At 44.5% G+C, this 27,234-nt stretch overlaps 1 protein-coding gene across 2 annotated transcripts in view; it reads left to right on the top strand.

The window, feature by feature from the left end:
• The first annotated feature begins 3,757 nt into the window (after positions 1 to 3,757).
• NCBP3 (nuclear cap binding subunit 3) overlaps positions 3,758 to 27,234 on the top strand; it is a 41,510-nt gene continuing 18,033 nt past the window's right edge. The window contains exons 1-9 of one of the 2 annotated variants that reach the window (XM_054459301.2): positions 3,758 to 4,031; positions 6,907 to 6,972; positions 9,973 to 10,078; positions 18,162 to 18,287; positions 21,339 to 21,467; positions 21,713 to 21,789; positions 22,508 to 22,616; positions 25,324 to 25,423; positions 26,026 to 26,129. In XM_054459301.2, the coding sequence (XP_054315276.1) occupies positions 3,849 to 4,031; positions 6,907 to 6,972; positions 9,973 to 10,078; positions 18,162 to 18,287; positions 21,339 to 21,467; positions 21,713 to 21,789; positions 22,508 to 22,616; positions 25,324 to 25,423; positions 26,026 to 26,129 (1,000 nt within the window). In that variant the 5' untranslated portion in view covers positions 3,758 to 3,848. The remainder of the gene's footprint in view (positions 4,032 to 6,906; positions 6,973 to 9,972; positions 10,079 to 18,161; positions 18,288 to 21,338; positions 21,468 to 21,712; positions 21,790 to 22,507; positions 22,617 to 25,323; positions 25,424 to 26,025; positions 26,130 to 27,234) is intronic. The other variant, XR_008495190.2, reaches the window with a different exon arrangement.

Raw genomic sequence — 27,234 nt, 5'->3', positions numbered from 1 at the left:
GACAGAGCGAGACTCTGTCTCAATAAATAAATAAATAAAATAAAATAAAATAAAGGAGAGGGAGTGACCAATTTCAATGAAAGAAATCACAGAAAAGGAACCTTTTAGAAGAGCCTGTTAATATCCTCCCTGCCCTCTAGCCTACCCTTCATAAACTTCTCCTGAGAGTTGTATATGCTGGCTCAAATCCCCTCACTAATGCACCTTCCCCTTCATGGAGTCTACTCTCCTCAGAGTCACCAATGGCCAACAAACCTCTAGCCCCAAAACAAGCTCCATCGTGAACTGACGGCCGAACATGACACTCGATCACTCCCTTCTTAAAACTCTCTCTCCGGTCTGTCCCAATGTCCCATTCTCCTGATTTTCTCTATTAATTAAAAATTATTGCCGGGAGCGGTGGCTCACGCCTGTAATCCCAGTACTTTGGGAGGCTGAGGCAGGTGGATCACAAGGTCAGGAGTTCAAGACCAACCTGGCCAAGATGGTGAAACCCCGTCTCTACTAAAAATACAGAAAGTCACCAGGCATAGTGGCACGTGCCTGTAATCCCAGCTACTCGGGAGGCTGAGGCAGAGAATTGCTTAAAACCCGGGAGGCGGAGGTTGCAGTGAGCCAAGCTTGTGCCATTGCACTCCAGCCTGGGCAACAGAGTGAGACTCCATCTAAAAATATATATATATCCAGACTTTGGAAATAGGAAAAAGGAAAATGCCCTCTTGGTACTATGCCAGGTGTTATCTGCCTGGGGAACCATCTGATTTTCTACAGATGTATAGCTTTGTCTGACTTCTTATGCACTATTGATTAGGGTATTTTACAACTGAGAGTAGAGGTTTATAGAAAATTCATAACAAGTGGCCGGGTGCAGTGGCTCACGCCTGTAATCCCAGCACTTTGGGAGGCCGAGGCTGGTGGATCACGAGGTCAGGAGATTGAGACCATCCTGGCTAACACGGTGAAACCCCGTCTCTATTAAAAAAAAAATACAAAAAATTAGCTGGACATGGTGGCGGGCACCTGTAGTCCCAGCTACTCAGGAGGCTGAGGCAGGAGAATGGCATGAACCCAGGAGGCGGAGGTTGCAGTAAGCCGAGATCGCGCCACTGCACTCCAGCCTGGGTGACAGTGCGAGACTCCATCTCAAAAAAAGAAAAAAAAAAAAAAAGAAAAAGAAAATTTATAACAAGTAAATAATTCTTGTCCAGTAGTAATGCAAATGTTTTCTGTCTGGTGGTAAAGGGGATCCCGGAGGTTATGGTTTCTTGCCTTATAGGACATTTACTTGCCTTGTCAAATTCATCTCAGCATTCCTTTGACTGACCAGCCACATATACATTCAAGTTCCCCTTTGAACTATTCTTACTATTTCTACTGGTTTCCTCATTTACTAGTGACTGGATAACAGCTTTGACATGTGTTCATTTTACTTCTGTTTGAGAGTCATGTTTTTTAACTTTTTGAAAATCAGCCCTTACCACCTTCCTGAATTCTCTGTGTCTCCAACTCAGCAGGCTGCACTGCGAACAGGAAAGGGGGTAGGAGACGGTGACTAAGGTGACCACAAAGAGCAAGGCACAGAGGGCTTTCCTGACAAGCGCCTAGGAGCCTTGATGTTTGCCTGATGTCCCGGCTTGTCCTGGACTCCTCATGTACCTGCCAGCTGGTGTGCCAGGGCGCTGGGGCTCTTCTGAATGGCACCAAACTGCAACACTGAATCCTCACCGAATTGCGTCCTCAAGCAACAAGGCTCCTCCCCAGCAGGAAGAGGGGCCTGCCCAGCCTTCTCTACTGGCCTCCTGGTGTCCATAGCTGAGGAGGGATTGCTTCCTCCTCTCCCATCCCCTAACCCCGCAGGCCTAGTAATGGTGGGGGCTGTGACTGTCACCTATAGCTGGCCACCCCAACTACACATTTTGTTTGAAATTAAACACACACACACACACACACACACACACACCCCTCTACATGTATTCTATGTATGCATTGAACCCATTTTTTTTTTTTTTTTTTTGCAGATGGAGTCTCGCTCTGTCACCCAGGCTGGAGTGCAGTGGCATGATCTTGACTCACTGCAACCTCCACCTCCCGGGTTCTCCTGCCTCAGCCTCCCGAGTAGTACATGCCACCATGCCCAGCTAATTGTTTTTTTTTTTTTTAGTAGAGACATGGTTTCACCATGTTAGCCAGGATGATCTCGATCTCCTGACCTTGTGAACTGCCCGCCTTGGCCTCCCAAAGTGTTGGGATTACAGGCATAAGCCATCGCGCCCGGCCTCAACCCGATTTTTAAAACTACTTTGTGTCCCATTCATCAAATAAAACTAGTCCTCTAAAGAGCTGTCTTGTGTTTATCCTGCAGTTTAGCCCAAATTTAAGAAAAACTGTGATGTACTGCACCCCTTCTGTTGGACCCTGTATCTACATATAAATTATCACATTTAACCCTCACAACCTCCTTTGGAGGTAGGTAATGGTCCATTTTACTGATGAAGGAACTGAGACTTCAAAGTGCTAAGCAGCTTGCCTAAGGTCACACATGGTGGATAGGGCCCGGCCAGCCAGCTCGAAACCCAGGTGTGTCTGATGCTGACCATGCTCTTCCTTGGTTTATCATTATTTGCTCCTCCATGGTTAGAGCTGGTAGGGCCTCAGGGCCTCAGAGACTGTAGGGTCTCACCTATGCCCTCCTCAGATGGGAAAACAGACCCAAAAACCTGTCCAAGGTTACCCAGGGAGGAAGATGCAAAATCAGGACTCAGGCCGGGCGCGGTGGCTCACGCCAAGACTTTGGGAGGCCGAGGTGGGTGGATCGCTTGAAGTTAGGAGTTCGAGACCAGCTTAGCCAACATGGTGAAACCCTGTCTCTACAAAAAAGAAGAAGAAAGAGAGAAAGAAAGAAAGAAAGAGAAAGAAAGAAGGAAGAAGGAAGGAAAAGAGAAAGAAAGAAGAAAGAAAAGAAGAAAGAAAGAAAGAAAGGAAGGAAGAAAGGAAGAAAGAAAAGAAGAAAGAAAGGAAGGAAGAAAGAAAAAGAAAATCAGGACTCAGAACAACAGCTGATCAGTGACACCCTCAGGACGCCTAGACAACCCCTTTCCCCCACCAGGCTCTCGTTAGAAATATCCGCAGGAAACTATGCTCACAGGTCTACAGTGGATGACACCCTCAGGAGTCAGGAAATCGGCGTCCAAGTTCTGGCCTTTGGGCAGGTCTCTCCCTCTTGGAGTCTCAATTTTTGTGTGTGTAACATGGGCCAATTTTGGGGAGACTTTTAAGAGACAAAGACTGGCAAGGCAAGTAACTTTATAAACCTACAGATTGCCCAGAGGTGATATATCAAGGCTCATTGTAAACTCTGGAAGACTTAGATCCAGCTTTTATCCCTTAAATGGCGTCACCTTGGGTCAATTTCTATGCCTCAGTTTCCTCATATATGAAATGGGGTTCATAATAGGATCTACTTCATAGAGTTGTTCTAAGGGTTCGAGCGCTTGGAAGTGTCTGGCCCACAGTGATCGCTCAGTAAAGTTGGCTTTTAGTACAGGTTTAGCCTCAAGGCGTAGCTACATTGTAACCCTTGACTACCCCGGTCTCCTCCGAGCTCCGTCGCTCCCGCAGGCCCCGCCCCCATCCCCGCTCAGTCCTGCCTCCTCCTCCCCAGGTCCCGCCCGTGCAGCCCGCCTGGTTTCCTCCCGCCAGCAGGGGGCGGCGGCGCTGAGGGCGGCCTTCTAGCCGAAGCCGGCGACGCTCTAGGTAGCTACGGCGGCTGCTCTGTGGCCAGTGGCAGCGGCGCTCTAGCCGGCGGCCGTGAGTGGGGGGGCTGTCAGTGGTGCGGCCGGCAGGCAGCGATGGCGGCCGTACGGGGCCTGCGGGTGTCGGTGAAGGCGGAGGCCCCGGCGGGGCCGGCCCTGGGGCTCCCGTCCCCTGAGGCGGAGTCCGGTGTTGACCGTGGCGAGCCGGAGCCCATGGAGGTGGAGGAGGGCGAACTGGAAATCGTGCCCGTGCGGCGCTCGCTCAAGGAACTGATCCCGGTACGGGCGGGGGTCGGGGGGCAAGGAAAAGGTCGCGGGGCTAGTGTCTAGCGCCGGAGGGGGCCGGAAGGGGCGGTGGCCGGAGCCCCAGCCGGGGAAGTCAGGGGAGCGGGAGAGGAGGGAGCTAGCGTCCTGGGGACGGGGACGCCGGGCTGGAGGAGGGACGCGGAGCGGGAGAAAGGACGCCGGGGCGCCGGAAATGGGTGTTGAGGGGGCTGGAGGGGGTGGCGGAGAGCTGGGAGAGAGTTGAGGATCCCCCTCTGCCGCCCCCTCTGAGCCGCGCTGTGCAAGGGGGTGAGTGAGGAGGGGCTGGAAGGATGAGATAAAGGGGGAGCCCTGGGCGGGAACAGAACCAGGGGCAGCCCAGAAGGAGCTGTTGGGTGGCGCCAGCAACCAGGTCTCCTTGTGGGTCTTGCCCCGGAGGAATTTGTATCTGGGAAACATGGCACTCGCTCTTTGTCTTGAGAGGGCTGCACTTGTCAGCAGCAGAAACTCAGTGTTTCTGTCGTGACTTCAGGGTCATCTTGCCCCCCCGCAGCTCCAATGGCACCTACACCGTGGCCCCAGCATCTGACTCTTAATGAAAGCAAACTAGCAGACGACCAGTAGACATCCTTGGTCCCTCCTTTACCGCGCTGGGGATGGTGTTTTGCTTGTGACTTGATGGCTGTATATCCAGTTCTTAGAGCTGGTTTCAGGCCTGGATGACTCCTCTTAATTTCTCACCTAACATGAATTACTTTTGACCACATGTCAACATATTTAGACTGAAGTTATGGAGAAAGGTTAAGGTATGATCGCTAGAGATGTCAAACGTTATGATTATGATTAACAACAACTAATATAGTAGCATTTACCATTCACTACATTGTGTCACTTAAATATACTGGCCGTGCACGCCTTTAGTGCCAGCTATTCAGGAGTCTAAGTTCCAGACCAGCCTCAGCAATATAGCAAGACCCCTTTGAGGTCCCCCCTTTCTCCTCTCCCCATCTCAAAAACAAAACCAAAATAAATAGATATTACTGCAGTTGTGAAGCAGGTGTTATCATCCCTTTAGTCATTCAGTTCAACATGGTTTTTGTTTTGTTTTGTTTTGAGACGGAGTTCGCTCTTGTTGCCCAGGCTGGAGCACAATGGCGCGATCTCGGCTCACCGCAACCTCCGCCTCCCGGGTTCAAGCGATTCTCCTGCCTCAGCCTCCTGAGTAGCCAAGTGCAATGGCGCGATCTCGGCTCACCGCAACCTTCGCCTCCTGGGTTCAAGCTATTCTTCTGCCTCAGCCTCCCAAGTAGTTGAGATTATAGGGATGTGCCACTATGCCCGGCTAATTTTGTATTTTTAGTAGAGACGGGGTTTCTCCATGTTGGCCAGGCTGGTCTCGAACTTCTGACCTCAGGTGATCCACCCGCCTCTGCCTCCCAAAGTGCTGGGATTACAGGCGTGAGCCATCGTGCCCGGCCAACATGTATTTATTGCATCCCCCGCTATGTACCAAGGCACAGCCCTAGGTGCTTGATCAAGCTCAACCTCCCTCCTGGAGTTTATGTTCCATATAAACTCTAAATGACAAAAAGCCAACCTTATGAAGATTGAAAAGGAGTTCCCCCAGCAGGGGCAGTAACAAGCACAGAGGCTCTGGGATGGGTCCAAGATTGTTGGAAAGTTCTGTAGCACTAATGGAAGGGCAGTAAAAGAGGTCAGGAAGGCAGGTAGATACCACGGAGGAAACTGAGACCCAGAGAGGTCAAGGAAACTATACAGTGTCCTGTAATTAGTGACCGTCAGAGCTGAGACTTCAGTCCTCGCTTGGTTTCCAAATCCCACCCCCTTTGCATTGCACTGTGCTGTATTTGCCTCAGGAGTTCTAGGTGAGGCTGGACCTTCTGCATTGAGGTGGAGGGTTGTGCTCCACCTGGTGGCTGGGCGTGAGGAATTTGTTCAGACTCGGTTGGGGAGCTAAGTGACTGTGCCTCATCTTTTGACATTTTCCACAAAAGCCTTTAGATTTTCTTTACATGGATACTTGTAGTTGATGGAATCGCTTCAGTTTTTGGACAGGCTCTGATCTTCTTATTGGAGTGGTTGATTGATACCATGGAATCACTGGGATGGGGCTTCTTAATAAAAGGTTGTCGGGGTGGGGAAGGGTTTTGAAAAGAATGACTATTCAGAAAGAACCAGACTGGCCAGGTGTGGTGGCTCATGCCTGTAATCCCAGCACTTTGGGAGGCTGAGACAGACGGATCACCTGAGGTCAGGAGTTTGAGACCAGCATGCCAACGTGGTGAAACCTTGTCTCTATTAAAAATAACAAAAATTAGCTGGCCGTGGTGGCACATGCCTGTAATCCCAGCTACTCAGGAGGCTGAGACAGGAGAATCGCTTGAACCCAGGAGATGAGGTTGCAGTGAGCCGAGTTTGTGCCACTGCACTCCCGCCTAGGCGATAGAGTGAGACTCCATCTCAAAAAACAAATAGAAAAACAGAAAGAACCAGACTGGTTGTGATGACTCATGCGTGTGATCCTGACTCTCTGGGAGGCTGAGGCAGGAGGACTGCTTTAGCCCGGGAGTTGGTGACCAGCCTGGGCAACATAGGGAGACCCTGTCTCTACAAAATAAACAACAGTTAGCTGGGCATGGTGGCATATGCCTGAGGGCCCAGCTGAGGTGGGAGGATGCCTTGAGCCTGGGGAGTCGAGGCTGCAGTGAGCTGTGATCATTCTACTGCACTCCAGCCTGGGCAACAGAGCAAGACGCTGTCGCAAAAAAAAAAAAAAAAAAAAAAAGAACCAGCAGCTGTCAGGCCGACTTCTATTATAGGTTTTTCCTCAATTGCTGTCTGAATTTCTCACCCTTCCCCTTTGTGTTAGGACACGAGCAGAAGATATGAAAACAAGGCTGGCAGCTTCATCACTGGAATTGATGTCACCTCCAAGGTAAGACAAGCTATGATTTATTTATTCAGCTTGATAAGCAAGTGAACTTAATGAACATGATCCCTAGAACTTAACAGTAAATATTTCCTCTTTTCTTTCGTTGCTGGATTTAAATTTTTTTTCTAAAAAAATTTGTGTTATTGGCCAGGCACGCTGGCTCATGCCTGCAATCCTAGCACTTTGAGAGGCCAAGCAAGTGGATCGTTTAAGCCCAGGAGTTCGAGACCAGCCTGGGCAACATAGTGAGACCCGTCTCTACAAAAGATACAAAAATTAGTCAGGTGTGGTAGCACAGGTCTGTAGTCCCAACTACTCGAGAAGCTGAGGTGGGAGGATCGCTTGAGCCTTAGAGGTTGAGGCTGCAGTGAGCTGAAATCATGCCACTGAACTCCAGTGTGGGCAACAAAAAAATGTTTGTGTTATACAACGATGTCTTCATGCATCCTGAAACGGTGCAGGCAGCATTTGTGTGTTCTTACAGTCATGAAGGGATAAAATCAGTCTACTTAGATACCTGTGTTGAACCATTTCCAAGAAAATGTCCAGGACTGGGAATGGTTTTTTAAATGGTATGTCCATTTCTAAAAAAATGTGTACTGTTTCCGCTTGAAATGAAACAAAACATGAAAAGTGCCTGGCACATAGTAGGCCCCCCGTTTTTAGATGGAGTCTCGCTCTGTTGCCCAGGCTGGAGTGCAGTGGTGCGATCTCGGCTCACTGCAACCTCCACCTCCTGGGTTCCAGCGATTCTCCTGCCTCAGCCTCCTGAGTAGGTAGGACTACAGGCGCCCACCACCACGCCCGGCTAATTTTTGTAATTGTAGTAGAGACGGGGTTTCATCGTATTGGTCAGGCTGGTCTTGAATTCCTGACTTCAGGTGATCCACCTGCCCCAGCCTCCCGAAGTGCTGGGATTCCAGGTGTGAACCACCGTGCTGGCATAATAGGCCCTTAATAGTCTTTATTCCTTATTAGCTGCAGACCCAGAAAAAGAGGACTTCCTGCTTGCCTGGCTGTCTAAAGTCTGAAGCCCAAGTCAAGTGAATTATTCTCAGTACCTAAGACTATTGCCTTGTATCTGATGATTGCTATTATCAGATTACCACCTTCATTGTAACACCTCATAGAGTCAAGCCTATTATTTTCCTTATATGTATAGTCAATACATGTAAGCTGCTTTAATCGGTGATGTTCTGTTTTTAGACATTTTTTCTGATTTTAATGTGTGTAGTTAAGTTTGGAACAGAATTTTATATTACATTTCTGAATAATAGTATATATTGCTGTATTGAATACATAAAAGCAAAAATAAAAATGTATTTCATGCCTACCTTTTTATAGTGTTTTTTTTTTTTTTTTTGAGACAGGGTCTCACTCTGTCACCCAGGCTGGAGTTCAGGGGTGCGATCTCGGCTCACTGCAACCTCTGCCTCCTGGATTCAATTGATCCCTCTGCCTCAGCCTCCCGAGTAGCTGGGACTACAGGTGGATGCTATCATGCCCAGCTAACCTTTTTATGGTTTATCTGTGTCTCTTGTGTTTCCAATCACTTAAAGGCCCGCCCCCCCCTCAAAAAAAAAGAGAGAGAGAATTGGTCATCTTTTAGACAAGAAAAGAGAATAAAGTGAAAATCTTTTCTTACTGTAATTGAAAAAGTAAACTGTTCATAATCTTACACTGTTTGCCATTATATGAAACAGGTATATGGGAAAAGGGTGATAGTCTCAGAGTTAGTACTTTGTTTCTAAAGGAGGTTAAATTGTTGTTTGTACTAGGAAGACTTCAGTGAAGAAAACGAGCATAACTATTGGGAAAGAACAGAAGTGTTGCAACTTTACCAATCCCCACAAGCTCTCTATAGTCAGACCTTCAATTAGTGTGGCAAAGTCAATATACAATTAGTGAAGGGGCCTGGGCGCGGTGGCTCACATCTGTAATCCCAGCACTTTGGGAGGCTGAGCAGGCAGATCACGAGGTCAAGAGATAGAGACCATCCTGGCCAACATGGTGAAACCCCGTCTCTACTAAAAATACAAAAATTAGCTGGGCATGGTGGTGTGCGCCTGCAGTCCCAGCTACTCAGGAGGCTAAGGCGGGAGAATCTCTTGAACCCGGGAGGCGGAGGTTGCGGTGAGCTGAGATTGTGGCAGCCTGGTGACAGAGTGAGAGTCCGTCTCAAAAACAAAAGACAAACAAAACCAAAAGACAAACAAACAAAACCAATTAGTGAAGGGTTCCTTAGAGCCATCAGAAACCCACAGTTGGACCTGGGTTTATTTTAGCTCTTAGAAGGAACTTACAAAGCTGATTATTTTTTCAGTGACGTGTCAATGGTTCTTATCACTTAAAGATGAAAACTGGTGATTCCGTGGACACGAGGCTGGAAGAGGAGGGAGAGTTTCTTTGCTTCGGTGTTATTTTTAAACAGACTAGCTTTAGGGAGTGGACTGCTCAGGCAGATATAATGTGGAAGAGCGTGATAGGTGTGATTACCATTGCCCACAGACAATGTGAAATGGTTGTAGGTGGGCTCCTAGAAATAGCACTGGAATCAGATCTGCTTGCTTAATAGCTGAAGTATCTCCAGTAAACCTTTTTGCTTTTTTGTGCCTCCATTTCTGCACCTGGAAAATTGGGATGTTGAAATTGTTTAGTTGTAATTTGTTGGCATAATTGATAATAACAAATGAAGTGTCATATAACTTTATAAACTTTAAAGGACTATTCATTCAGTCAGCAGATACTCACTGAGTTCCTACTATGTCCCAGGCACAGTGATAGGCTGTGTTGCGTTGGAGATGGTTGCAAATTACAGCGATATTAACGTATCCCCCAGTCATTGAGTGTAAATATCCAGGTCTCTGCAAAACTTATTCAAGGTGTAGTGTTGCTTATTTCTTTTTTTTTATTTCAGGTTTGTCACTGATGCGTCATGATGCATTTGTGATTTAACTTGCCTTCTCCCTATTTTACTACTTTCACTTTTTCTGTACTTTCTAGGAAGCAATTGAAAAGAAAGAGCAGCGAGCCAAGCGCTTCCATTTTCGATCGGAAGTAAATCTTGCCCAAAGAAATGTAGCCTTGGACCGAGACATGATGAAGAAAGGTACAGGGTGTTTTGTGGGAAATTTGTCCACATTTTCCCAGAGAGTGACTTTTCCCTGCCATCACCTCATGCTTCTGGCCTTGCCTTGCGTGCCCACTCCTTATCCAAACACTCCTGTGAGAAGGGACCTGTGAAGTCTCCATTTCTGAGGTCACCTGTTTAAAGTTCAGATGCTGTCAGCTGGCTCAGATGTTAGAGCTGGGAAATAAGAGATTGTCTTTTCTGAGAAGCCCAGAAAAAGTTACCAGTTAGTGGCAGAGCTGAGATTCGAACCTGTGCCTCTACGGACCCTTACTCATTTTCTGCTTTTATCATAGAGGTGTTAACTTTTCTTTGCCTTTAAATGTAGTGAAAGTGTATCACAGTGAGACCTTTTTGGGGAGTTAGAGCAATTTTGAGATTGTTGGGGAAAAGCCATTAACACTTTTGTTGATAATCTGAATCTATTGGCCAGGTGTGGTAGCTCATGCCTGTAATCCCAGCACTTTGGGAGGCCAAGGCAGGTGGATCACTTGAGGTCAGGAGTTTGAGACCAACCTGGCCAACATGGTGAAACCCCGTCTCTACTAAAAATACAAAAATCAGCTGGGAGTGATGGCGGGCGCCTGTAATCTCAGCTACTTGGGAGGCTGAGGCGCGAGAATCGCTTGAACCCGGGAGGCAGAGGTTGCGGTGATCCGAGATTGCACCACTGCACTCCAGCCTGGGCGACAGAGCGAGACTCTGTCTTAAAAAAAAAAATTCTGAATCTATTGGTAATCTGAGTATCTGACATATGTGAACCACTCAGTAACATCCTGTTGTCAGAGAAAGCTAAACTAATCCTGCCCTGAGTTTTAAGCCTGCGCTTACAGTTGGACTTGTGATTTGATTTGATCTTTGTGTTTTTTGGGGTATTTTGCTTCCTAGAACTCACCCCGAATTATCGTATATAGTAATCTGCCGCAGTTTTCTAAAGCAATTTATAAATAAAAGGAAAAATTACTACTTTTTTAGTGAGTCTATGTTCTTATTTATTATTCTACTGTAATATAAATCCATGAAAGCAGAAGGCTTCCCTCTGTGGTATTTGCAAATTTGGGTGTTCATAAAGGGTTTAGTAGGCAGCTTTCTGAATGCATGTTAAAGGCCTGTCCTGTATTGTATGAGCTTCTCTAGCCTTGTTTGATTGATAAAAGCAAAAGCTCTGTGAATATATTGAATGAATGAAAGAATAGCTGCTATTTGTTGTGAACTTGCTTTTTTACCAGACTCTGTTAAGCACGTTACATATTTCTTTCTTTTTTGTTGCTCACAACAACTGTATGAGGAATATATTTTTATCCCTATTTTATAAAGAGGAAGCAGGCTCAAAGAAGTTTAATAAATTGCCCAGGGTCATGTAGCTAGTAAAGGTGGAGTCAGGATTCACACCCAGTTTCTTTGACTCTCGAGCCTTGCCCTTAACTCCTTTGCTCTGTTGCTGTGTAATGTAGGATGTGGTGCTATTGACTGATATTGCGTCCCTCCTCGGTCAGTCCTAATGGGCCCAGCAGTGTGGATGCAGAGCTGAACTCTGGAAGCTGCTTCACTCTTTATCCTGCGTGACCAGTTCAAGTCAGAAACACGCCCTTGCTTCCCTCGTGGGCAGGGTTTCTGTCTGAGGAGAAGTCCTGTGAAGGCCAGGTGTGGCTTGACCTTCATGTGCCTGCACAGCCGGGCGCAAGCATCCCTGTGAGTCTCTCTCACAACTCTACCGCGAGGGCGTCATAGCTTTATCACACCTGTCGACTTCTGGTCCCGAGAGCATTCCTTGAGGTGGCTTGCCTCTGATACGGCTCATGCCTTTCATTCTGCACATTTGCCCTTCCTTGTCCCATGCTTCATCTCTGGTCAGGTGTCACTTCCCCCATGGAACATCTCTGCTCACCCACTTGAAGTGTTTTCTCACGTCTGTTGGAGCTCTTTAGGGTGCAAAAGCCTCGTAGAATCTAGTCTCAGTTCCTTTGTGACTGAGGACAAGTTCTTGAGCCTTGTTAGTTTCAATCTCCTTGTCTGTAAAATGGAAATATGTTACTTACCTTAGTAGGATCACTTTTGGGGTTAACTTTTAATTAAAAAAATTTTTTTTTTTTAAATACAACTCCAGTCTCACGGTTCTAAAGATATTCCTAAAAAAGGCAGTAAGGTCGGCTGTGGGATGTCAGCTGGGGAAGCTTGCTTATTTCAGTCGATTCTTTGTCCAGGAGGCAGCATGGCCTAGGATAGTGTTCCTGAGCCCTGGGGAACCCTGCTGCCCATCTCAGACCACTTTATATTGGTTGGAGTTGGATAGGTCCCAGGGATAGTTACTGGTTTTCTTTTTTTCTTTTTTTTTTTTTTTTTGAGACAGAGTCTTGCTCTGTCGCCCAGGCTGGAGTGCAGTGGCGCAATCTCGGCTCACTGCAACCTCCACTTCCTGGGTTCAAGCGATTCTCCTGCCCCAGCCTCCCGAGTAGCTGGGACTACAGGTGCGTGCCACCACACCCAGCTAATTTTTTTGTATTTTTTAGTAGAGACAGGGTTTCAATCTCCTGACCTCCTGACCTCGTGATCCACCCACCAGGTTAGTGTGGCTTTCTTCTTTTTTTTTTTTGTTTCATCCACAGGCTTGGAGCTTGCTTCTTACGGAACTGTTGTCATTTCCTGTGGGAAAGATTTGGTTATTTATTTATTTATTTTTTAGAGATGGGGTCTCACTTTGTTGCCCAGGGTGATCTTGAACTTCTGGATTCAAGTGATCCTCCCGCCTTAGCCTCCCAAAGTACTGGGATTACAGGCATGAGTCACAACGCCTGGCTAATTTTGTATTTTTAGTAGAGATGAGGTTTCTCCATGTTGGTCAGGCTGGTCTTGAACTCCCAACCTCAGGTGATCTGCCCACCTCGGCCTTCCAAAGTGTTGGGATTACAGGCATGAGCCACCGCGCCCAGCCTGCTGTCAGCATTTTTGATGAGCCTGTTCATTCTGGACTCTAATCTTTTCTTCATTAGCTGTTTTACAAACAGTTCATGCTCACCAAAGAAAATTTGGAACATAGAACAGGAAGAAAAGTTGCCCACAGTCTACCATCCAAACCCTGTCATTGTCAACATTCTGTGTGTTTCCTTCTAGTCTCTTATGGCGGTGAACTTTTGTTTTTCTCCTTTGTAGTCACACTGCTTTTTTCCATTCCCTGGACAGTCCACGGTCAGCATTTCCATGTTACTGTATAGCCTGGCATTAGTCGTTCAGATTTGTGCCATTCTCATTGTAATCTGTCTCTCTCCTACATGTGTGTTTTGGCCAGTTGTGCTCACCTAAAATTCGCTACCTTCTCTTTTCTAGGGAACCCCAGGAAATCCTTATTAGTGACTGGCAGTGCAATAGTGAACAGAGGCCTAAATGCGGATAAGGTTTATTGAGTCCAAGGGCCTGCTCGGTTCTTGGAATTAAAAGCCATGACTTTGGAACAGAAACAGCCTAAGGGAAGTAAAGAGATGGTTTCCTAGAAGGCAGCAGAAAGCAAGGAGAGTCCCGAGTGATAGTAGAGGAAACAGACTGAGGATTAGGGAGAAAACATTAGGGAGACTTGTTGATCTGACCAAAAAAAAATTAATTTTAAATGAGACTAGCATAGAAAACAAAGACCAAAAAATGACAAAAATAATAATCAAGGGCGTCATAACATTGTTCTAACATTACAACGTTTAAAAAAACCTACAGGTGAAGAAATACCTTAAAAGCAAACAGGAAAGACTGTAAGGAACAAAATTTCTGGCCTCAGATGTCTTTTTTTAAAAAAAAATAGGGAAGGTCTCACTATGTTGCCCAGGCTGGTCTCAAACTCTTGAGCTCAAGCAATCCTCTCATCTCGGCCTCCCAAGGTGCTGGGATTACGGGCATGAGCCACTGCACCCAGCCTCACATGTCTGTTTTAATTTAGGGAAAGTCATACACATCAAAACTTGGGCAATGGATAATCGTGTTCAAAAGAAGCCGGTAAAGATACAAAGAACAAAAAAAGAGAGAGATGCAGGCGCTGGGTGCAGTGGTGCACACCTGTAATCCAGCACTTTGGCAGACCAAGACAGACAGATCACTTGAGGTCAGGAATTCAAGACCAGCCTGGGCAACATGGTGAAACCTCATCTCTGCAAAAAATAAAAAAATTAGCTGAGCACGGTGGTTTTTTCTTTTGAAACAAGGTCTTACTCTGTTGCCCAGGCTGGAGTGCAGTTGTGCGATCATGGCTCATTGCAGCCTCAACCTCCTGGGCTCAGGCGAGCCTACCACCTCAGACTCCTGAGTACCTGGGACTATAGCTGTACACCACCACACTCAGCTAATTTTTAAAATTTTTTGTAGAGATGGGGTCTCCATGTGTTACCCAGGCTGGCCTCTCGAACTCCTGGGCTCAAGCAGTCCTCCCACCTCAGCCTCCCAAAGTGCTGGGATTACACGCATGAGCCACCATGCCCACCTGGATTCATAAATCTTCATGGTGTCTTTATCTTTTTAAATCTGGGATCTCAGGAAAGCACTCAGCTGAATTAGTCTGGCCACACTCACATGGGCTCCTGTTAAACCCATCTCTTAACTCTTTGAGATTTAAAATTATTATGTGTTTAAAATTATTAAACACATTTTTTTGTTTGTAAATTTTTTTTTTGTTTTAAATAGAAGTAATAGTATATATCTGCAGAAGAAGGATGGGCTAAAAAATTTTTAAATTTTTTTAATAGCATGTAAAAACATGCTTGGTAGTAATGGACATTAAATTCTTTTTTTATTTTTATTTTTTATTTTATTTTATTTTTTTTTTGAGATGGCGTCTCGCTCTGTCGCCCAGGCTGGAGTGCAGTGGTGTGATCTCGGCTCACTGCAACCTCCGCCTCCTGGGTTCAAGTGATTCTCCTGCCTCAGCCTCCCGAGTAGCTGGGACTACAGGCACCGCCACCACACCCGGCTAATTTTTCTGTATTTTTAGTAGAGACGGGGTTTCACCATGTTAGCCAGGATGGTCTCAGTCTCCTGACCTTGTGATCCGCCCGCCTCGGCCTCGCAAAGTGCTGGGATTACAGGCGTGAGCCACCACGCCTGGCCATTAAATCCTTTTTTACATTATTATTTTATTTATTTTAATTTTTGTGGGTACATAGTAGGTGGGTATATTTATGGGGTACGTGAGATGTTTTGATACAGGCATGTGACATGAAATAAGCGCATCATGGAGAATGGGGAATCCATCCTCTCAAGCTTTCTTTTTTTTTTTTTTTTTTTTTTTTTGTGACAGTCTTGCCCTGTTGCCCAGGCTGGAGTGCAATGGCACAATCTCGGCTCACTGCAACCTCTGCCTCCCAGGTTCGAGTGATTCTCCTGCCTCAGCCTCCCAAGTAGCTGGGATTACAGGCACGCACCACCACACATGGCCAAGTTTTGTATTTTTAGTAGATAAGGGGTTTCATCATGTTGTCCAGGCTGATCTCGAACTCCTGACGTCAAGTGATCCACCCGCCTTGGCCTCCCAAAGTGCTGGGATTACAGGCATGAGCCACTGTGCCTAGCCCCCTCAAGCTTTTATGGAGTTACAAACAATCCAATTACACTCTTTATGTGATTTTAAAATTTACAGTTGAATTATTATTGACTGGAGTCACCGTGCTGTGCCGTTAGACAGTAGATCTTATTCTTTCTGTTTTTTATGGGCCCGTGAACCACCCCCTTGACAGAGAAGGAAGGGAAAGAAGGGACGTGGAGCGGCAATGCGGGCCCCAGTTTCATATTAATGTTTTGTGTGCCTGAGATCTTAGAACGAATTCAGCATAAAGCTAGCTAGTAGATATATAGATATTTTAAATTTACTTTTTCTTTTTTTTGAGACAGAGTCTTGCTTGCTCTGTCGCCAGGCTGGAGTGCAGTGGCGCGATCTCGGCTCACTGCAACCTCCGCCTCCCGGGTTCACGCCATTCTCCTGCCTCAGCCTCCCAAGTAGCTGGGACCACAGGCATGTGCCACAGCGTCCGGCTAATTTTTGTATTTTTAGTAGAGACAGGGTTTCACTGTGTTGGCCAGATGGTCTCGACCTCTTGACCTCGTGATCTGCCCGCCTCTGCCTCCCAAAGTGCTGGGATTACAGGCGTGAGCCACCGCGCCCGACCTTAAGTTTATTTATTGATATATTTACATATTTTGCAATTAAGATTAAAGGAGATAATGTACTTAAAATATGTAGTAAAAAAAGCTGGGTGTGGTGGCTCATGCCTGTAATCCCAGTACTTTGGGAGGCCGAGGCAGGCGGATCACCTGAGGTCGGGAGTTCGAGACCAGCCTGACCACCATGGAGAAACCTCGTCTCTACTAAAAATACAAAATTAGACTGGCGTGGTGGCGCATGCCTGTAATCCCAGCTACTTGGGAGTCTTAGACGGGAGAATAGCTTGAATCCGGGAGGCGGAGGTTGCAGTGAGCCAAGATCGCACCATTGCACTCCAGCCTGGGCAACAAGAGTGAAACTCCATCTCAAAAAAAAAAAAAAAAAAGTAGTAAAAAAAAAAAAAAAAGTACGCAATTGGCCGGGCGCCGTGGCTCACGCCTGTAATACCAGCACTTTAGGAGGCCAAGGCGGATGGATCACAAGGGCAAGGGATGGAGACCATGCTGACCAACATGATGAAACCCCATCTCTTAAAAATACAAAATTAGCCGGGTGTGGTGCTGCGCTCCTATAGTCCCAGCTACTGGGGAGGCTGAGGCAGGAGAATCGCTTGAACCCGGAAGGTGGAGGTTGCAGTGAGCCGAGATCATGCCACTGCACTCCAGCCTGGCGACAGAGCGAGACTCCATCTCAAAAAAAAAAAAAGTATGCAGTCCTGATAAGGCTAAGTTTCTTTTTTGACCATAGCCTTCAACCTTTCTGCCTCCTCAGAAGTAACAGCAGTTATCAGTGTGACTCATATTGGCCTTTTCTAGGTGTCTGTGTGCATAAATATGTACCCTTAGTAAATGTATGGTATTGTTTAATGTCATCACCTTGCATGTAATTTTTTACAACTTGTTTTTTCACTCTGTGATACATCTTAGAATCTTTCTGTGGTATATAATTATCTCATTTTTTACCACATAATATTTTATAATGTGGATAAAGCATAATTTATTACCCTGGTAACTACTGGGTTATTAGAAACAATGCCTTAGCAAACATCTTTGTATGAGCTACTTTGTGAACCCACATGTTTGTGATTGTTTAGGGTCAATACTGAGGAATAGAATTCTTAGATCCGTAGGGCATGTGCAAAATTACGTTTTTAATAGACCCTTCCGGTTTGCCCTTCAGAGTGACGATGCCCACCAGCCGGGGAAGTAACTCTTTCCCCTACTTACTGCCAACATTTCACACTAAAAGATGTAAGATATCTCGATTCAAGTACCAGAGACGCAGGAAAAATAAGATGTAAAATCTGGTCCGTGAAAACTGGTATCTTCTTGTTTTCATGTGCATGTTAATGATTGGTAGTGAGGTCAACCCATCTCATATATTTATTGGCCTTTCATATTTCCTTTTATGTAAATTGCTTACTCATGTCCTTTGCCCATTTTTATTTTGGGTTGTCTTTTTTTTCTTAATTGACTTGTAGGATCTCTTCAGTTTCACGCTTTGACATAGTCACGGGCAGCATCTCTTCTGTTTCAGAATTGTCTCCACTACTGCGCGTTTCTCTTTAACATACATTTAAAAATTTTAGAATCAGCTGGTTAATGTCAACAAATACTCCTGTTGAGCTTGATAGTGCTCTGATTACTACAGATTAATGTGGGGAGAGGTATCATGTATTTTATCAACACCCTTTGTTTAATCTTTCTGAGCCTGATACGCCTGTTCTGAATTAATGCTGTCGTTGAGTGATAAAAATTAAGATAGTTTACCTTACTGTTATGTCTCGTGCTCTTTTGAAATAATTATAGTTTCTCTCAGCATGTTTCTTTCTAAACTGGTGTTGTCTGAACTGTTAGGAAGGAGTGCGGATGGGATGTGCAGTTGCGGGCAGGAAAATTCTATCATCTTTTCTGTGTCTTGTCTTTCTAGCAATCCCCAAGGTGAGACTGGAGACAATCTATATTTGTGGAGTAGATGAGATGAGCACCCAAGATGTCTTTTCCTATTTTAAAGAATATCCTCCAGCTCACATCGAATGGTTGGATGATACCTCCTGTAAGTACACCCAAGTTTCCTGTGAATATGCTTTTGTTGATGATTTTCCAGAGTTCTTGCCATCAGAGATGGTGAATGGTTCTGGCCCATACTACTTGTTTATGCCTAACTTCTGCTGTTAGTCCAGCAGAGAAAAAATTGTCGAGCAGTGAAACCCAGCATGCCCTTACCAGTCTCCAGCTCATACCCCATAGGACCCCACGTCAGCTGAGAGGTGGGGCCAGGGCTCTAGGAGGTGGGTTACTGGCCTCTAAATCTGCCGTACTTGATTGAGGCCTCTTTAGCACTCACCTTTTCCCAACAAAGGAGAGGATCCAACTGCGTAGACTTGGGGATGCATTTTCAGAGCCTTGGACTTCGTCATTACTGCCTTCTGTACTGTTACTCAGAGGGCTGACTCTGCCTGTGTCTCTGACCTAGAGATAGACCAGAATAGACACTGGACAGAGTGTCATTCTGAATAGACAGAATGACCTAGAGCTAAACACTCTACTAGACCTCTCATTTCTGCTTGCCTTGAACTGTGTGTGTTCTAGAATGTCACCTGCTTGCCCTGACCCATGAGCTTTCCAACTTGTGGGCCAACAGTAATTTTTAACTTGCCTGCTTACTGTAAGTCTGGCCTGACCTCTTGTTACTGCTTTGCTGGCTTCTTGTCTTGACTTACTTCTAGTCTGGCTTTACTTGCTGCCAGCTGGCTGACCTGCTGGGTAGCACCCTAGATGGCAGCCTGGTTTTCTTAGCTGCTCTCGTAGGAAGATGTTTTCATTGAAAGACAAACATGACTGAGTGAAACATTTTTCTCCTTTTTTCTTTCTGTTTAACTTACACTATCCAAATTGGGAATTGGCAGACCTTTTTCTGCAAAGGGCTGGAATGCAGACACTTGAGGCTTTGTAGGCTTCACAGTCTCTGTCACATCTACTCAGCTCTGCTGTGGTAGCATGAAAGCAACTATAAATAATACGTAAACTATGAGTCTGGCTGTTTTCCAATAGAACTTTATTTACAAAAACAGGCGGTAGGCCGGGCACGGTGGCTCACACCTGTAATCCCAGCACTTTGGGAGGCCAGGGCAGGAGGATCACTTGAGATCAGGAGTTCAAGAGCAGCCTGGCCAACATGGCAAAACCCCGTCTCTACTAAAAATACAAAAATTAGCCCGGTGTGGCGATGCACACCTGTAATCCCAGCTATTCAGGAGGCTGAGACAGGAGAATTGCTTGAGTCTGGGAGGCAGAGGCAGCAGTGAGCCAAGATAGTGCCACTACACTCCAGCCTGGGCAACAGAGTGAGACTCCATATCAAAAAGAAAAAACAAAAACAAAAGCAGGTGGTAGATGTGTGTAGTTTATTGTACATTAATTATACCTAAATAAAGCTGGTACAAATGTAAATAAGCAACAGGTGGTGGGCTAGATTTTGCTTGAGGGTTATAGTTTACTAACCCCGATTTAAGACATTAAAACTGTGACTAAGGTATATTAGAATTGGAGGGACTCTCAGAATTACATAGTTCACCTACTTTGTATTATTTATCAGAACCTGAGAAACAGAGGAAGGAACATATTTGCCTAGGGCCACATGGCACATTCGTAACAGAAGTGAGAGCCTCAGAGCTTCATTTCCCAAACTGAGATATAGGAGACACATAGTTTTGAGAAATACTCTTTTAAACAGAGTTAAAGAGGTTTATTTTCTGTAAGATTTCTCAAAGCTGTTTTCTTGCTAAATTATCTTCCTTAAAGAGGCACATTAAATTAGTTGCTACAAAGCCAACTGGCTATCATGCCTCCATTCTACATATCCGAGGGATACCTTCATCACCCACGTTTTCCCATGGGAATGAAGAAGGGGGAATTCGTTTAGCATGTCCTGACAAGGAACAGCAAAGGGCTTCCCTGTAGGGGGCGGTAGTGTAAAGGACAATCCAAACTTACTTGACAGATATCAAGAACTGCTAATACTTACATATTAAGTGTTTAACTACCTGTGTTGTGTTCCAAGTAGTTTTAATATACACAACTCTTTTTCATGGAATACTTAAGTTATTTTGTGGAACCCAGTTTGGAAATGCAGCTCTAGGCTAATTTCATCAGAGAGGTTTACTACCCTTTTCTTTCTTTTCCTTCCCCTTCCCTTCCCTCTTTTCCCTACCCCCTTCCCCTTCCCTTCCCCCTTCCCCTTCCCCCCTTCCCTTCCCCCTTCCCTTTTCCTTTCCGTTCCGTCCCGTTCCGTTCCGTTCCATTCCTTTCGTTTTTTCTTGACAGAGTCTTGCTCTGTCGCCCAGGCTGGAGTGCAGTGGCATCATCTCGGCTCACTGCAAGCTCTGCCTCCCAGGTTCGTGCCATTCTGCCTCAGCCTCCCGAGTAGCTGGGACCACAGGCGCCCACCACCACGTCTGGCTAATTTTTTGTATTTTTAGTAGAGATGGGATTTCACTGTGTTAGCCAGGATGGTCTTGATCTCCTGACCTCGTGATCCGCCTGGCTCGGCCTCCCGAAGTGCTTTCTCTCTCTCTCTTTCTCTCTCTTTCTTTCATCTCTCTCTCCTTCCTTCCTTCCTTCTCTTTCTCTCTCTCTTTCTCTTTCTTTCTGTCTTTCTTTTTTATTTATTTTTAACTTTTCATTTCTTTTGAGACAAAGTCTCACCCTGTTACCCAGGCTGGAGTGCAGTGGTGTGACCTTGGCACACTGCAGCCTCAATATCCTAGGCTCAATCCATCCTCCCACCTCAGCCTCCCAAGTAGCTGGGACTACAGGCTCATGCCACCATGTCTTTTGTATTTTTTTGTAGAGACAGGGTGTCACTACGTTGCCCAGGATGATCTCACTCCAAGCGAGTCTCCTGCCTTGGCCTCCCAAAGTACTGGGGTTACAGTCATGAGTCACCATGCCTGGCCTATATTTCTCTTCATTAGTTGGTTTGTGTATTTACTGATGATAATCTGTTGCTAGATGAGGCTGTAGTGATGAATGCGATGCAGAATGTGCTCTCAAGAAGCTTACCATTTGCATGCCATGTAATGTCTTATTTTACATTTTATTTTAGGTAATGTAGTTTGGCTGGATGAAATGACAGCCACACGAGCACTTATCAATATGAGCTCCCTGCCTGCACAGGATAAGATAAGAAGCAGGGATGCCAGTGAGGACAAGTCAGCTGAGAAGAGGAAAAAAGGTAACTGAACACAAAGGAGGGAACTGGAGTCTGAAAGTCCTCTTCTTTACACAGTCCTGTTTCTGAGCAGAGCTCTATATAGCATCTCATCAGCAAGTGTTTCTGAACTAATCTATGATGCTTGAGATCATCAGGAAGTAGGAGAAAATACTGGACTTGTAAAATTGTATGAGACAGTTCATCTTGTATCTCATTATATGAAATATTTTATCTTGTTTCATCTTGTCCTTCACATTCCATTTTAGATAAGCAGGAAGACAGTTCAGATGATGATGAAGCTGAAGAAGGAGAGGTTGAAGATGAGAACTCAAGTGATGTAGAGGTTAGTAATAGGGGAAAGATAGATGTAAAGTTATTGTAAAAAAGTGCTCACTGTCTTTTTAACTTAAGCCTTAAAGACTTAGTTAAGTTGTGTTTTTTCTCTAGCTTTCACCATTAGACCTTCTGAGGGTGCACCAGGCTCTTGTCCTTTAAGTTCGTGTGGATATAGCGATTCACCTTGAAATCTTACAATAGTGCTCATGCTTCTACAAAAAAAGGAAGTAGTTTTATTGAGAAATACTTTGAAGTGTTATCTAATTGGTGAAATGAAGAAACAGCAAGTAATGGCATACTTCCTAATGGATTATGTACTGTTGTTAAAAATATTAACATGCATTCATTTAAAAAATATTTACTGAGTACCTATTATATACCATATTCTAAGCGCTAGGGATATAGCTTCAAGCAAAACAAAGTCCTGGCCCTCTCGGAGCCTGCGTTCTAGTGGGGAGTGCAGAGGATACACTGATGCACAGATACCTCATACTGTGTCAGGTGGTGACGAGTGTTGTGAAAAGAGTAGGGGATAGAGAGTGATGGAGACTGTTCTAGACAAGGTGGGCAGGGGAAATCTCTGAGTTAGAAATTCTACAGCGGAACTAGTGCTATCATGCTCATAAGTATTAAAGGTAGAATGCTTTTCTTAATGGTAGCTTTACTACTGAAGAAATATCAAAAGGACTTTAATTTTTATATTAAAAATACTCTTCTTTCTTAAGTTGGACACGTTGTCTCAGGTAGAAGAGGAGTCTTTGTTAAGAAACGATCTTCGTCCAGCTAACAAACTTGCTAAAGGAAATAGGTTATTCATGAGATTTGCTACAAAAGGTAAATGTAACATTTGGTATTGTTTTATATTTTCAATCAAAATGATTTATTATGGAGTGACATCCTTCTTTTTTGAATAGAAGTTAGATCAAGTAATCTCAAAGTTCCCTTCAAACTATAATATTCTGTGCTTATGAAATAATTGCTTGCCACCTGAGTTGGAATTTCTGACTTTAAAAGTGAATTTTAACTATTTGTATATTTCTGTGACCTCTGGCTAAAGTTATTTTCTGTTGAAACTGGTTTGCCTCATATATTTTCAGCCAGTTACCATCTGAATTATGAAAACTTTAAAATGAAACTTTATTTATTACAGCAACGTCCTCCTGAACATTGCCAGTATACCATTCGGTTCTAATTCCCTTCTCAGATTGTTTACACACAGTGACTTTTGGTGGGCGTTTAAAAATGTGTGTGTGTGTGTATGTATGTATACACATGTACACATATTGTTTTTTTTAATCATTTGAGAGTTAGTTGAAGATAAAAACCCATCACCCCTAAATGTATTCCAAAGAACAAGAACATTGTTTTATACATAGCACACTTAACAAAATCAAGAAATTTAACATTAATACAGTACTGTTACCTAATCCGTAGTCGATATTCAAATTTTGTCAGTTGTTCCAATAATGTCCTTTATATATTCCCCGCCCAGCCCCAGGTCTAGGATCCATCCAGGACTGAGTGTGTAAGTATGTAATGTTTCCTTAGTCCCCCTTAAGCTGAAACTACTTCTATCCTCCCATGTTTTCCAAGAGTATAGGTTTACTATTTTATAGAATGTCCCTCAGTTTGGGTTTGTCTGATGATTCCTCCTGATTGAATTTGGGTTGTGCATTTGAGACAGATGTGCCACAGAAGCGATGTCATGTCATTTCCAGAGCATCATGTCAGGAGGCCCTGGATACTTACTCGTCCCAGTCCTAGGGACGTTCACTTTATTCACTTGGTTAAGGTAATCATCACTAGGTTTTTCCGCTGTAAAGTTGCTATTCTTCCATTTGTAATTTAAAAATTGGTGGGCTGGCCGGATACAGTGGCTCATGCCTGTAATTGCAACACTTTGGGACGCTGAGGCAGAAGGATCATTTGAGCCCAGGAGTTCGAGACCAGGCTAGGCAACATAGCAAGACCTCATCCCTATTTTAAAAAATAAAAAAATGAATAAAATAAAAAATTGGTGGGCAGATAACTTTGAGATCATGTAAATAGCCTGTTGCTCATCAGAGCTTCATGCAGTAGGTTTAGTATCTGTAGATGCCTTTCTGACTATATCATTTCTTTACTAGTAGGCAGGTGCTCTAAGGAAGAGCTTTCTGTTTTTACCTGTTTGTTTATTTACATCAGTTTAGAATCATGGATTCTTTCTTCAGTGGGTTATCATCCATTAATATCAGTATTTTATTTTATTTATTTTTTTGTTTGTTTTGAGACGGAGTGTTGCTCTGTCACCAGGCTGGAGTGCAGTGGCGTGATCTTGGCTCACTGCAACCTCTGCCTCCCTGCAACCTCTGCCTCCTGGGTTCAAGCAATTCTCCTGTCTCAGCTTCCCTAGTAGCTGGGACTACAGGTGCATGCCACCATGCCCAGCTAATTTTTGTATTTTTAGTAGAGATGGGTTTCACCATGTTGGCCAGGATGGTCTCGATCTCTTGACCTTGTGATCCGCCCGCCTCAGCCTCCCAAAGTGCTGGGATTACAGGCGTGAGCCACCGCGCCCAGCCTAATATCAGTATTTTAATTTACAAATTGTCTTGGATTTGGCCAGTAGAGCCCCTTCAAGCTGTTTTGACATACTCCATGATTCTTTAAGCACTTTCTTTCTTTATGGCACAGCAAAACATCTTGCTTTTCCAGACTCATTTCGCATCTTACCTGCTCCACATCTGGAATCAGCCATTTCTCCAAGGAGCTGGTGGGCATGGTTTGAGGGGTTCGGGGGTTGGGGGCTATACATACTGGTTTGTGTTGTCACGTTTACCTACAGCACTGGATATATTTACAGTGGTGTTTGTTCTTTACAGTCAGAGTGTCCAAGAACTGTGGAAGGTCTTTGTATTACTACTTTTGACAAAAATTTATGATGACTGACCACCTTTCTTTCCTGTTAACTGACATTTCAACTTGACAAATGTGATCTTTACCACATTTACTCATTTGAGTGGCTGAGTACATTCTACATGTATAGTATTATGCTGTTTTCTTTAAGCCATTTTGAGGAGCACAATAAGCTGGAAAAATGATTTACCAAATATATGGAATTATATATAGTCTGTTTCCTTAATCCTGATTCTGTGTTGTTGGCATGTGATCCTTCAGAAGTGAATATCATCTTTCATGGGGTGGCAAAAATGCCACTATTTTGAGAAAGTCTTTTTGATTCCTGGATACCTGTAATGACCTAAAGCTCTTTTATGCCTTTTGGAACCTTGTATCTTGTATTGTTTATTTTTGTTTTCTCCATTAAGTCATCTGGCTCCAAACAGCAGTTTTAACCTCATTCGTCTCTGTATGTTGCTTTATCCCCTCTACACTGCATTGCTGTAGTGGGCACTCAGAGTGTGAATGTTGGTAGTGGATTTTTACTTTTTGTTGGCAAATTGCGCTGATTTGATTCCAGCTATGGAAAACATTAAAAAAAAAAATTCAACATTGTCTTTACACTCACAGGAAATCCTAGGTAACTATTGTCATTAATTTTTAGATGACAAAAAGGAACTTGGAGCAGCCAGAAGAAGTCAGTATTACATGAAATATGGGAATCCAAATTACGGAGGCATGAAAGGAATTCTTAGCAATTCCTGGTGAGTCCAAAACCTTCAAATGCAATAGTATTTGAGTTTTTCTTAATCCTTCAGTTGGTATGCTGTGGTGAAATGTCTAAACACTGTGTAAACTGGAAGGAAGACAAGAGGGAAGAATTCACGATTCTTAGATGTGGTAAATGATGGGGAATGCTGAGTTGTCGTTACGTTTAAAATGTCTGTGTTAGTACCTAACATTGTGTCAACGTGTAGTTGAAATGAATTAGCGAGCCCGGATGCGGTGGCTCACGCCTGTAATCCCAGCACTTTGGGAGGCCGAGGCCAGCAGATCACCTGAGGTCAGGAGTTCAAGACCAGCCTGGCCAACATGGTGAAACCCCGTCTCTACTAAAAATACAAAAATTAGCCATGCATGGTGGTGGGCGCCTGTAATCCCACCTGCTCGGGAGGCTGAGGCAAGAGAATTGCTTGAACCCAAGAGGCAAAGGTTGCAGTGAGCTGAGATGGTGCCATTGCACTTCAGCCTGGGAGAGAGATTGAGACTCCATCACAAAAAAAAAAAAAAAAAAAAAAGAAAATAGTGGATTTCAAGGTCTTTCCTATCAGTTTTTGATTGTGTGCTTATTTTGGCATTCTTGCAGGAAGCGAAGATATCATTCCCGTCGTATTCAGCGGGACGTGATCAAGAAGAGAGCCCTGATTGGGGATGACGTTGGCTTGACGTCGTATAAACATCGACATTCTGGTAGTTGCCTGCTCAGCTCTTGGGTAGACACATGTTTGGCTCCTGAAATCATATTTTTATTCTTAATGCAATCTTTTAAGGTTCCAAACTTTATCATCCTCTCTTCCTTGCCCTCACCCTCTGCCAACATATAGGAAAGTAAGTCAAGTCACAATTAATTTTAAGTTGCCCAAAGAGGTCAAATGATTTTATAAAAGCTGTTCTGTCAAAAAAGGCAAAATGTGACATAGGAAAAATTAAAACAAAACTTTCCTTAGGATCCTAATTTTTCTACTATTAATATCAACAGCTGCATGAAAACAATTTTTTTTTTTTTTTTTTAAGACGGAGTCTCGCTCTGTCTCCCAGGCTGGAGTGCAATTGCTTGATCTCGGCTCACTGCAACCTCTGCCTCCTGGATTCAAGCAATTCTCCTGCCTTAGCCTCCCGAGTAGCTGGGACTAGAGGCATGCACCACCATGCCCAGCTAACTTTTGTATTTTTAGTAGAGATGGGGTTTCACCATGTTGGCCAGGCTGGTCTCGAACTCCTGACCTTGTGTTCCACCCACTTGGGCCTCCCAGAGTGCTGGGATTACAGGCATGAGCTACTGCACCTGGCCAAAAACAATTTTTTAAATTATTTTATCGATGAACTGATTGTGTTGTTCTTTTTCTGTATTAAAAATAGGCTGCTGTGTTGAGTGCTTTGTGCTTGTTGGTTTGTGCATGTGAGTGCCTCAGAAGAGTGGGATATCATGACTTGGGTTTCTTTCTCCTTTTTTTGGTGCTTATTGTGAAAGAACCATTTTATTTATGTTTTATAAAGAATTGTTCTTGTTTTGAGCCTAATCTATGGAATCTTCTACATGCCTAATAGAACTAGGCAAGTCAGCATACAAAATAACATATACACACATTTGACATTGTAATGGGGACAGAAAGGGATGAAGTCTAGATGTTTTATTTAATGTGTATATACAAAATTGTATATTTGAGATCTACATGTTAATAATACACATAGGATGGGAACAGTGGCTCACACCTATAATCCCAGCACTTTGGGAGGCCAAGGCAGGAGGATCACTTGAAACCAGGAGTTTGAGACCAGCCTGGGCAACATAGTG

This window comes from Pongo pygmaeus, chromosome 19, assembly GCF_028885625.2.
Source record: "Pongo pygmaeus isolate AG05252 chromosome 19, NHGRI_mPonPyg2-v2.0_pri, whole genome shotgun sequence".
Classification (NCBI taxonomy): domain Eukaryota; kingdom Metazoa; phylum Chordata; class Mammalia; order Primates; family Hominidae; genus Pongo; species Pongo pygmaeus.
Note: the sequence above shows the minus strand (reverse complement) of the source record. Positions and strands in the feature narration are given on the sequence as shown.